The 13,503-nt window shown below is 38.2% G+C and overlaps 1 protein-coding gene across 5 annotated transcripts in view; it reads right to left on the bottom strand.

Annotated features, from left to right (window-relative positions):
* The window catches only part of CDK14 (cyclin dependent kinase 14), a 321,875-nt gene that overhangs the window by 133,057 nt on the left and 175,315 nt on the right, over positions 1–13,503 (bottom strand). For all 5 annotated transcript variants that reach the window (XM_061369041.1, XM_061369045.1, XM_061369046.1 and 2 more), the window contains one exon: positions 318–438. In XM_061369041.1, the coding sequence (XP_061225025.1) occupies positions 318–438 (121 nt within the window). The remainder of the gene's footprint in view (positions 1–317; positions 439–13,503) is intronic.

The following is a 13,503-nucleotide window of genomic DNA, read 5'->3' as shown; positions in this document are numbered from 1 at the left end:
AAGGTCTGTCTTCTGCAAAACAAGTATCCTATCCTATCATATCGAAATATCACATTATGACTACAAAAGTCAAGCAACAACGCAGTCTCTTGCAAGGCACCAATGGCTCTTCTAGTTGTGTGTCAACAGCAGGTAGCAGCTGCTAAACAGTGAGCTGGCAGGAAGGATTCCTTTAGGGAGCTACTGAGTGGACCACAAAGATTACACAAGTTTTTTAACCTGTACCACGAATCGTGTGACATGATTATTTTACACATATAAAAAAAATCAGAGCTAAAACACCTACATAGAGTTCTGTGCAAGGATTCTATACTTACCACATGTCAAGGCAAGTGGAATATTCTGTTGATCCCAGAAGGACATCTGGAGGCCTGTACCATAGAGTTACCACTTCATTGGAATATGTATGGCTGGGAACTGATTTAGCTCTTGCAAGACCTGTGGGGTAAATGCAAACAAATTAATACAAGCAAAACAAAGAAATAGTCTGCTCTATAGTTATGATCCTAAAAGAACATATGAGCACACATCACATAACATGACAACATGTTGCAAGCGTTTTTATTTCTAGTATTGGAATAAGTTACTTAACGAAATAACATGGTAGCATCTATCATTATTACCTGGATAAACAGACCTGTGAATATTATGAAGGAATAATAAAATATGCTTTTCATAATGACAACCACAGGCCCCGGAGAGATGCAAAGATACACTATGGTATACCTAAATGAAAGACAGATAAAGATTTTGATTTCCATTAACTGTTCATCCTTAGCCATTGATAGTCTTTCATTTCAATGTCATTTAGAAAAAGGGGATGAAAAGGAAACTCCCAGGCAAATAGTGCCACAGATGAGATTTGGGGTTTTTTCTTCAGGGAAGCCTAAGGAAACCTTCCACAGTTTAGACTGCAAACCCCAGCCTGCTTATTCAAGTTTATATTTGAAAGCAGTAGAAACACACATTACCATTTAAATAAATATTAATAATGCAGTAATGCTTTAGAAAATGGTATGTGTAAAATTCTTTTCTCTCCACAAACGTATATTGGCAGTGCACCAACCTCAGAAGCAGAAATCATTTCAATGAAATCTGTGGCCTACTAAAAATATACTGTTTACAATAATTGTCTTTTAAGCTTGTCAAATCATTTAAAAGCATTTATATTGCTACACAACCATAATGTCTCATGTAAAATTGGAAAGATTTTAGAAGAGACCCTCATATGCTGATAAAAACAGTAGAGAGCATACCTTTTTAACAGTTCTCCTACAGAAGCCCCTCTCATCCAGGAAATGGGAAAAGATTTTCAGGGCTATGGTGATGGTTCCCATCACAGGCCTGCAAACACCTTTTCCACATAATTTGCTCCTAGTTGCCACCTTGAGACTATCTGCTCCCCTGCTTGGGAACACTGGGCACGCACAGGTAATGGAAATCAGGAAAATGCACTACTGGGGATTTTTGTGTTCCCAAACTACTTATTTCCCTTTTACAAAACAAATGAAATTACTCAAACAGAATTTCATGTATTACACCTTACAGAAACCAAAAAGCAAAGGCATACACTCATAAAGAAAAATGCAACACAAGAATTCACATAAGGGCAGATGAGAATCCTTTACACCTTTATTCTTAATACACTGGAGGAGCTATTTAAGAACAGTTAATCTCAGTGAATATATCTCCATAGTAATGATGGCAAATCTTGCCAGTCGATTGTATTATCAGCTGATTATAGCAATTAGACCAGTGTAGGGGAATAATTTGACTTGTATGCCACAATTTAATAAAAAGAAAAATCAAATATGAATAGCCTTTTTTGGTTTTAGTTTTCAGACTTCCATCTCTTTTACGTTTGTGCACTTGGCCACCAGCTTCATGAATAACTTGGCTCATGACCAGGTACAACCCCAAAGAGGCCAGAGGAAGGTCACTCTCATGCTCTGCATTGCCTGAGCCTCCAGATTAATGGGTTTGCTTCCAGGAAATCAGAAACCACCAAATGCTCTAACTGGTAAGAAAAATTCTTTTTCCTAGCCCAGAGATACATTAACAAGTCCGAGTTTCTGAGCACCTATGTCCCATGTAACTAAAATAACCAGCAGTCCCTGAATTTGTGGACACAGACCTAATATTATTAAGCTAAATAAAAATTATGAAGGGATTTGAGAAGCCTGGAGGGTCAATGCCACCACTTCTTCTTTGCCTGTCAGAGGCCCTGTTTAGTCTTGCCTGAGAAAGGCTGAATTTGGTTGCAAATTATTTCCTCTCTAATCTTCTACCTAACTTTGACAGAAAAAAAGACATAAGCATGCAGGGGGAAGGTATTTTCAAGAAGCCAGAAACATCATGTGATTTGGAGGAAACTTCAAAAAAACTTTAGAGCTTGTGGGGTTAAAAATGAACTCAGGTTCCCATGTCACAAAGTCCTTGATCCACACACTCAAGAAATCTCCTGTGGAGGGAGGAATGAGTACCCAACTTGCTAAACCAGACATCACACTGCACACGATACAATATACACGCTTGCCTCACAGTTTCTGCCACTTTACTGGCCAGTATGGAGTTTTGCAAGTGATATAGTTAGCCTAAGCACACCTTTCCTCTTCTTGTGTAATTGTTCAGCATGGATACAGTCCTCCCAGCTTGCTGTCACTGCTGCTTAGCCTGTTTCCTCAGCCCACTGCTTCTAGGTCCCGTCACCTCTAATCCCTTCCAAGTTAACTAAAATCCCTCCAATTTTCAAAGGATGGGCCTTTTGGGTTAACCCCAGCCTGTTCAACAACTAAATGTTTTTCTTTATTCTGCTCTTCACTCCCAAAACACCATGAAAACCTCATTTGAGGTAAGCTGCTACATCTGGTTTCTCAGTTATAAAAATATCAGTACTGGAATGGAGAAAGTCATAAACAAAACTGTGATTTGTAAAAGCAAGTCAGAGTTGTACACTCAATCAGACAGCATCATCGGCTTTAAGAGGTTAATGGGTACAGGTCATGTTTTAAGTTGTGACCAATTGGTTTCCTAGCTGGGCATATACACTACTTTGGAAACTAAATAGCCCAGTGGAAAGCAGGAATGAACAACTGAGACTAAAATTTGGCCGTCAGTCACTGCCCCTGTGCAGAACTGAAAGGGCCTGAATTAGGCTAATGCCTCAGAGGAGTTGGTCTCCCTCAGGGAGAGAGCAAGGGCAAGGTTTGCTTTTTTCTGAGTAACACTAGAGACAAAGAAAGCATTTGCAACTATGAACACTTTCACTTGAAGACTCAAAATTAAAGCAAATGTCTCTCATCACACTTAAAGCATGAAAAAATGCCCTCATCTTTCAGACATATTTACAGTTTTAAATGAATGCTATCTATATATATATATATGAAACACTAACAAGATACTGCATTTCTTGTTTTGATGCTCCAGATGCAAATAGATGACAGTTATCAGGGTTGGGTTTTTTTCCAGATACCCTTCTGCAAGAAAAATTTGCTACATATTTTATAGCCTTTTGCATACCCAAATATGCTTACTCATGCAAAATTGATTTAACCACATCCTTCAACTGAAAGAAAACTGAAAGGTAGGTTTAATTAGCACAGCATGTTCGATCACTTTCTTTAAGGGTTCCCTGCCTGTTTCCATGGTTACACTACAGGAAGAATTGACAATCTTGTTTTAAAAAGACAGAGCTTATGGGGGACCATCAAAACTTCAAGCCTTAATGACCAACGTGCATAAAAGCCAAAAGGTAAATGGAGAGATCACCAGGTTGAGTACCCAATATTTACATATTGCTACTTGAGCACTTTTTTGCCTGGGAAGGTAGAGGGAAGACCTCCTGCCAAGAAGTCCCCCCTGGTTCCTGTGTCTTCTGAAAGATAAAAGGTCAACACACGTCCTGCTGTTGCAGCCTGATTTTGAGAGAAGGAAGCCAAGCATAAGGCCCAGTTATTAAAAGTCAAGTTGCATCAGAGCCACTGGGGAACCTGTGTGTACTTATAGGAAGAACAGACACTGCTTTATGTTCTCCAGGCACTTACTTCTATGGGCATTATTTATCCAAGCTGAAAGAAGAAACTGTTCTGATGTATTACGGATTGCAAGACTTGCACAACAGCATCTACCTGCGCTATGACACAAACCACAATTTTCTTTTAACTCATTCATTACACAACAGCTACAATTCCCTGTATTTAAAATACAGAGCAAATGATCTCTGCCTATGCCTGTATACGTCTTTAACACACAAAACCTCCTGCTGCCTCCTACTCTGAATTAAAAACAACACAAAACCCAAGAAGATATTCCCTTCCCTGGTAAACACAATTTTCTCTGCTTTGTTTGCCTTTATCTTTTATGTCAGACTCAGGTTGTATCTGATTTTACCTAGTATCAGTTATAGACAAAATACATGGCACTGATTTATCATTGTAATTTTTAAATTGCATTTGGCTTTTACAAGAGGCTCTAGCTATATCCAGACTCAAGACCAATTCAATACACACGCCTTTAGCTATAGAAGCACAAATATTAATATTTGATATCTCTTTAGCTGCAGGACAGATTTCTAGTCAAGTTCATATGACAATCAGGAAGCCTTTGTTCACAGCAAATATGATTCTGCAAATGAGGAAACCAGTCATGTCTGCAAAAAACAAGGTCTGCCAACCATGTGCATGGTTTCCCTTTCCACTATACCTTAAATGTGTTGAACTGTTTACCATTTTTATTTGGATATATCTAAAAGGGCTATAGTAAGGCATACTGGAAAAAAAAAAGGGGGGGGGGTCTGTTCCTGTTTTTCCTCATTCAGATTCTTTTAATGCTTCCTTTTTTTCAGCCTTCTGTTTTGTTCGTTTTAACAATGATTTAGAGTTTGAGGTAAATGGCTTATAAAACCATAACTATGAATCACTAACAATATAAAATATTGTTATCCTACTGCAGATCATGAACAGTCAACTCCACTTAACCTGTTTACTCAGCTACTTGTTCTCCAACAGAAGTGTATACCTGAATGACAGCAAAACAGAAATATAATGGGTGGAAACACTGACATTGCTTCAGTGAAGCAGTCAGCTTTTTAACCCAGAAGTCCGTTCCTGGCCATCAGAAGCATCCTGCATCCTTCCATTCTTTACCTGCGTGCTTCTGTATTTAAGTAGCAGCTTTACCATAGCATCTGTGTTAAATATCTTTCAAGTAAGAATTACCTACAATATCCTATGGCCTAGTCCTAATTTAGCCAGTAGATTATGGTAGTGCTGCTCATTTATAAAAGTTACCGACTATCAGAGAGAGCCTAATCAGGTTCCCAAATTAGTATTCCTGAAGTGCACTTGAGAAATGACTGGTCTTCCAAACTGAACAGCAGCTTTCGAGACAAGAGTAAGGCAAAAGGCATGTGTGCCTCTCAGCCTGTCTGTTGTTTTCACCTCTATCAGTTGTTCTAATAAAAGATCATTTTTCCCTGCAAATCTTGTCTCACGTGTGACTTCAGGCAGTCACTTACAGTACCACAGAGGGTAATTACTCTGGTTTGTGAACGGGAGTCAAGTGTCATTTTGACAAAGCACAAGCTACAGAAAGGGGAGACACAGAAATACTTTTTCTACCTAGAAAGAATGACTCTACCTCTCATGAAGTTTTTCTTTTTTTCAGCAACTCCAGCATCTTCCTGAGCCACCCAAAGCATCATAGAGAGTGAGAAAGCGGAATATGAGGAAGAGCTCAGCTCTTGGTGGTATATTGAAAGATCATTTTGACTAATTTGACTGATAGCCACCCTAGCTATAGAGCTGTTTATTTCCCTGCTTTAAAATGCTTACAAAATATTTCTAATACATTTTGAAAAAACTCATTGATGCTGAACATGTACAATAGCAGCCAAATTCATTCATTGTCTATTAGCAGAAAGAAACACATTAAAATTCAGTTCCAATCAAGAAGTGGTATGGAAGTGCAGAAGAAATTAATGTCCCACTTTTAACACCAGAAAAATGTATCTATTTCCATGGCCTCCTGGGTTAGCGTGAATATGTTCTATTACCCCTGCTAGTCTGGAAGCAGAAAAATAACAGTGTGGGCAGGAAAAAAATAAAGAAACAATCTGCACCAACACTGTAAACATTCACACAGATACAAAAGCTACCAGAACTCAAGAACAGCAAACGATTACACAGCAAAGATAACCTCTGCATTACTGAAAAGACCTGGATTCACTATGGATATGGTGTATGTGCCCACAATCCCTTAACAGTTGACTGATTTAAATCTTGCTTTCCAGATTCTGGATTTTCACTTGATGCAGAGCACAGGGAGAAAGTTCTAGAAAGGACAAACAGGGAGAAAATAGCTCTTCACTGAAAGTGAGAGGTAATGTGTCTCAGGGATATTTTAATATTCCCTGAGAAAAGAGAAAAACTGGGAAGCAGCTATGAATGAATGAGCTCAATACTGGACAATGATTTGACTTTAGGATAGAATAATAATGAAAAAATTATATGTGTACTTTTAAGACATGAATTATGAACTTGCTGAAGACAAGGAAGGTGACAGACACTTTCCCAAAGTTTTGAGGTATAAACATTTCACTGTCATTAGAATTTTCCCTAATGAAAATCAAACAAATTCAGAAAAGAAGTTTTGGGGAGAAGTCCTGTATGGAGACAAACTGAGAGCTATGGATGTCCCATTTGGGGAAGTATAATAGTCCATCAAGCACTGACCACAGAAGTTAACAACCTACTGCAGTGTATGAAGTTAACAATTCACTAAGAACCCTCTCTATACAAATAAAAGCAGGGATGCAAGAGCTATTTTTTGATTACTCCATCTGGAGTTCAAGTGAAAACGAACCAACCCCTATCAACTGGTACCATGGTGTCTTACCATTTGATAAAAGTGCAGTAGGTGGTTGGCATATTGCTTATTGCACAGGCTAAATACAACTCACCAGTAAAGAAAAATATATTGTTTTGTGCTCTGCAAGACTTACTTTGTTCAGAAAAATAGTTGTTTACATAAACTGTCTTCCCTTTGTTAGGGTGTTAAGAGGACTGGACACATAACAGATTTAAGCCCATTGCATACAGGACAGCAGTACCATTTAAATCCTTCCAGATTAATGCTGTATTAAATCTGACAGCTAAAGAACTGTTAAATAAGCACAATTTGATGCCACTGTTGTGATTCAGAGCTATCCAAACAGAAATGCAAAAGCTGAATTTCACCAAGAGGTTTATATTCCAAAATCTAATCCCAGTTGTTTCTACTCAGGTGATTTTGTTTCTTAACTGACCATACGATGCTGGCAGTGACAAAGTGAAGGTTCACCACAGCGAAAACATTCTGCTCTCTCCATCTATTAATGGGGTCCACAACTCAGTGCAGTTAATTCGTGGAACGCTGATGAAAAGCAACAGTAGTGATGTGACCACTGGGATGTTACTCTATGGAGTGATTTATTGCAATGGAATACTACAGTTTTGCTGATCTATCATTTGCCATCTAGAGGCAAAATATCTGGAGAACTTTAATGAAAAGAATACCTCAAGCCATGGTCAGCTACAGAAAGCATAATCAAGTACCTGCAAATTTATTTACAAACAGATCAAATCCCAGGAACTGGTCTAGGATAGTTAATTGAAGAAGACCAGGGCTACATGGAGAAGCAAGTATTTCAACAATAGTAACATCTACAAACAAACAGTACTTTTGAAAAGCAGATCTAGTAACTATTTTATTTATAAATCAAACAAAACTGCCATTTGACATTACCCTGCAGGAGTGGAATTTGTGTATTTGAAAAACTGTCACCACATGGGTATTAAACCCATAAATTCTTCCAGTACAAGATCTGACTTATGTTTAAACAGCACGATTCTGCAACTAAGAGCTACCAACTCCTGGCCCCTTTACTGCACAGCCAATGCAATTACATTTGATGCGCCTGCTTTCCAGCTAAGGTGTCACTTGAGCATCCATTTCTATGCTGCTGCATCTTTTTCCATTATCCAGGCTCATCTTTTGAACCACAGCTGCCTTGCCTGGCACAAACAGTTCTCTAGTGATCATGGAGTTGGATCCAGGCTGCTTCCAGTACCCGAGCCAGACTATTTATAGATAAGACAAATACTCAGCTGATTTTTGTCATTGCTTCAATATGTTATACTCTGCAAGCTCACATATTTCCTTAACAGGTAAAACACAGTCTTGGCTGTTCTGCCAAAGAACTCCAGTAAGTTTTACATGAGTTATCACATTAGTACATATATTCATATATTAGGTAACACCCACAGCATCTAAACCTACCTTTGACTGCACTAGAATAAGAGAAAAATGATCAGAAAACATCAGTACAATACAGGCAATGGTACAAAACTAAAAAAAAAATAAAATACCTACACAAGACTTAAAAATTTCCCCTTTAAAATTATTTTCACTTTGCTTTCAAGAGTGAAACTATTAAAAAAACCTGTATAAGTACTGTTGCTACTGTAAAGCAATATTATAAAGCAATATCTTACGACAGGAATCTCTGGACTACCAGATCCACCTGTTCAATTGAATTGCTCCTCAAAACTCATTTAATGTCTATGTCATCTTAAATTAGCTGAATCACAAATCTTAGAATAAAAGTTTTATGTGAGAGACATTCCAATATGCTTAGGTCTAAATGATTATCTGACTTTGCATCAGTAATCAGGCATCTGTATTCCTGCAGAGCCACCTAATCAGCTCTTAATACAATTTTGTCACTGAAAAAGAAGAAATGAAAACAGCCAATTTCATTTTTTAAGACATTACTTTGGAAGTACACTAAGGCTGTGCCTTAACAGTATGTTTCTGGAAATACGTAGTTAAAAAGCAGATGTTCCTTATGAGGCATCTTTCTCTAAAACAATACTGAAACACTAAAATGCTATTGCCAGAATGGCAAAATTGGAGTCCATGACTCAATCTAGTCTATTGTATAGATGTAAGCTTACTAAGTCAGTAGAACTGCAGAACTGCATCATAACTGAATAAAACAGGTGACAATTTGTTAGTACTGAAGCCAAGCCATTCTTTTATTTATTCTTTTATTTATTCTTTTATTTATTCTTTTATTTAACTTAAAGATGACTGATATACTTTTCCACTGACGTTTAATATGAACTCCTTTTAGATTGCAAGCAAAGGATCCCTAATAGTATTTGACCACAGACAAAATACTATTGTCATATTATTAGCACCTTTCAAGCATTTCATGTTTTATTTAAACCAGATAGTATTTCAAGTTTGCATTGCATGTATGAGCAAATTAGAAGTACAGGTGAGCACATCTCACTTAGCATCACATCCTGCAACCTGCATTGTAAAGCGGGTAGCAATCCTGAGCACTCGCAGATAGAATGGGCAAAGAATTGCCAAAGTTTCAAGAAGCTAACATTAGGCGTTTGTGTGTATAAAGCACATTTCAGTGAGCCACTGCCTTTTTTGCTTATCCCTCCCTCTTTTTTTTTCCATTTATTGTTTTTTCCTAAGATCTACAGATTGTTCAAAGCTGAATTGAATTTTCAGCCTGCTTGAAGAATCCAGAGCTGAACACCAGCGATGAAAGTATTGATGAAAGCTTTTCCCCCCTAGAACTTTGTACTTGGTATCTGCTTTTACAATCAAACCAAACCACTGCAATTAATAGCTATCTTAAAGACCACTGCAATGAACTATCATTAGAAGCAAATAAAGCTACAGAAGCAAATACAACCAAAAAATTTGATGTCCAGGTGACTTAAAAATTGTTGCAATAAGAAGGCTGAGAGTATGTTTATGGCTCTGGCAATATAAGAGATGACATCTGAAAATCTCCTTCTACCTTATTCCCACTGACAACACAGAAAACAGTTACATGGTCTGACATATTATAAGCCATAAAACCCAAGGGTGGGAAAAGCTGAACTGACCTTGCAGGAGAGCTTGGGCACATTTAACAAGGTGAAGATCTAGCCAGACATTCTCCCTACCATGTCACATGGAAGTTACACAGCGTTTGCTCTCCATGCAAAGTGGTTGTTAATATTCCTACATCACCCAGATACAAAGCTGCTGATTCTTGATCCCCCACTTTTAATATTGGCAACTTTGGGTCTTTCAAATCATAAGGCTGAAAGGTCAAGCGAAGTTTGGTTATTTGTAACATACATCAGGGTAGCTATGTGGGGTGAACAGAACTAAGAGAAGTAGTGCCTGACCTCTTCTGCCTATCATGAAGGCCAATTGCTGCAGCGGAAATTCTCATCTTAATGCAGGCAGACCTGCAAGTGCGATTTTTATTCACATCAGTAGGACCTGTGCATCGATAAATGTATCAATATATCCAGCACTGTGTCGTTCAGAAGGAATGAAAAACCCTGCATAAATTATTCAAAATTACCTAGATAAAATGTGACTGTATTGCAGTAAGGTAAGCTGTTAAACTGTCTGGGGCAAAACAAATGATGTTACAAATTACAGAGCCATCACTTCTTTAAAATGCAATCTCAATTATGGAATTATTTCATATTGTGTTAAATAGCACATTTCTCTTAATGAACTGCCAACCTCTGTTCATGTTAATCTTTTACTTTGCATATAAATTTTTTGTTCTGACTGATGATGAATTGTTTCCTCTTTAATCCACACCTTTTCCAGTTATCCTTTAATTTCCACATCGCTGATTATTTCCTGTGTATAATAAATCTTCATAACTATTAGCACATTAATGAAACTAAAATTATTTTGAAATTTGCCATAATTTTCTCAGTATATAATCCAATATATCTCTTAAATAAGGAAACATTAAACAAAACCATAATCAGACCAAGAAAGCAAAGGCAGAGAGTATTATGGGATCAACCATATATATGGGCTATAGCTTTACCAAGACTGTAATAGTTGTTTTGCTCTCTAACTGCTGAATCAGAAACAAGAGAAGCTTCAGAGCAATAGAGTTTTAAAGAAAGTTCAGTATTTTAAATACAGGGCTTGTAGCCACAGTAGTCAAAAGGCTATGGACTAACACTATAACAGAAACAAGATGTGTAGGAAGAGAAAATGTTCTCATATAAAACGGATAGGAGAACACATGACTAAATATGACCTTTTTCTTTTTCCAATTAAAAAACCCACTTGTCATTACTGCCCAGATTTTAGATACATCTGCAGGTTCATTTTGATGGACGGATCTCACTTGTACAGTCAGCAGATCTCAGTTCTCCATGTTTTTTGTGCAATTATCACATAACTGCATAACTGCCTGGTTCACACAGGTGGGGAATACAGGACAACAAAAATAATCACAAGTCTCGTAATAATGAGATCACAGTCAGCACTGAAGCTATCTGCAGTACAGATGACATCTAAATCCCATGTTCTTAAGTACAAAACCCTGAAACAGATTTTTCATCACAGTAACCAAGTTCCTTTATTGCCCTTAATGGGTAATTAAGATGCTTTCCTCCTATTTAAAGGCTCACTATAACTCTAACTTGTAAAAATGGGAAACTGGATTGAACCCGCAGTAACCTGAGATGCATTTAACAGGGGACCCATTTAGTGAGTCACACCAATCTCCAGAGCTCCTTAATGGTTTTAAAAAAACAAAGTAGAAATTTCCTTTTCAGCAAATAATCCTACACAGTGCTTCTCAGGGGGAAGAGTGTAAGTTACAGTAATACAGTAATACAAGACTTCAGTAACAGCTGAAAAGACTAGTATATTTGAAGAATTTTAATTTCAGCTGTTAAAAGCAATCATTGAAGGCTGATATAGACAAAAATTCAGTGTGTGGTTCTGCTTTGTACTTACTATTAGTAGAGAGAAGTTGAAGTCTTAGCTGAAAACAGAACCTTGCAGCTTTTGCAAATTGCTGTACCCGGATAGTAATCCTGTGTCAAATCTATTCTTTCTCCATAGGCTATGAAACCCAATTGCCGTTAATAAGGCATTATTCTTGCATTGACTCTCACAATGGTAATTTTTTTATCTGTATTCACCTGATACCTCAATAAAACCATCAGATCTATGAAGCAAATTAGATGGAAATCCATGATGAGAATGACAAACCAAACAGATAGGAGAAGGAAGAAGCATCTGCAGTAGTACTGGACCACACATGCTCCTACATCTTCAGCTCTAAACCAATGCACAGTTCTTCAGCCCAAATGCCAGAAATCAGACTTACTGCCTTTTCACTACTGTCACTTGAAACTTCCTGTCACATACGCATCTCCTCTCCACTCCTCACCACAGATCTAAGCAAGATGAGGGAAGGTCACAAGCACAGCACATGAAGCCCTTGCTCCTGGGTCCCCTAGCTACCTACCAGCTCTGCTCTTAAGCTCTGGGCCCCTTGATCTAGAAAGCAACAGGGATGTCAAGGGCTCTTTTCACTGACTCGGTAGTGTGCAATTGACTTTATGCCAGGACAAATGCACAGAGTCTGCTCTGCTGCTCCAGGTTCCCAATGCAGCTGCCATGTTGAACAGCTTTATCAGCTTCTGCTCTCAATGGAAAACACTGTATTTACAGTTAATTACAGAAATAACTGTGTTTCATACAGACCTGCCACCTAACTTGGGTTTGAGCAGCCTGGGTTTCACTTTCCAGGTTCCCGCTTCCTTTTTTATAACTTAATTACAACACTGTCACTGAAGTAATCTTCATTTCTTGATATTTATTACAAATACAGCCCTCAAAGAAACCCATTACTGACCTTCCTGGGGTGTACAAGAACAAATTCTTCAGATTTCAAAGGCTGTTATCACAGGGGAACAGGCTGCACCCAGGAAACAGCAACCTCCCACAGGGATACGGGAAAGAAATGCCTTTTCCGTCTCTGTTCAGCTCAGACAGGGTGTTAGAGGGGCCTGTGGACACACGTTTAGGGTTAGCTGGTTCCCTTTACCAGCAGCAGCCTCTGATAACAAAACTCCAGAGAGCTTCCACCATTTCTACAGCCCCGACAAGGCCTGCTGCTGAGGCAGCCAGAGCCTGCTGTGAGTGAGCTGCATCAGAAGTGATCCAGGCTGCTCCTACAGCTCATCCCGAATGCCAGGGGGCTGCAGTGCCATGGCGCACTGCTCCTCAAGTGCACTGGAAGCCAGAAGATCAGAGGGAGACAGTCTACATTACTAGAGATGCTCTCAGGCATTTTGACAATAATTTCATCAAGCATCTCCAACAATAAGAAATACAATCTCTTAAGATACAATGACAACTCCTTATACCAGCATCTTCAAGAACTGATACTCTGTGGAGCATTTACACAGAAAAACATAGCAGTTATCCATGCAAGCAATCTTTTATGCAATCCAACCTTTCACATGAATCTTCTACGGTACATAATAAAGAAACTCCTCATGGGATTTTTACTATGAAAAAAAAGAACTTTTTTTTTTTCAAGTTGTCAACATAGCTTTAATCATTTTTACAGTAAACTATACAGCAATATTCTTGTCCCCATGACATATCTCCGAG

Source organism: Neopsephotus bourkii, unplaced genomic scaffold (assembly GCF_033783945.1).
Source record: "Neopsephotus bourkii isolate Nb327-2 ecotype Australia unplaced genomic scaffold, CSIRO-AGI_Nbou_v1 NB_1473, whole genome shotgun sequence".
Taxonomy (NCBI): domain Eukaryota; kingdom Metazoa; phylum Chordata; class Aves; order Psittaciformes; family Psittacidae; genus Neopsephotus; species Neopsephotus bourkii.
The sequence above is the reverse complement of the archived record's forward strand: the minus strand, read 5'-3'. Positions and strand labels throughout refer to the sequence as shown.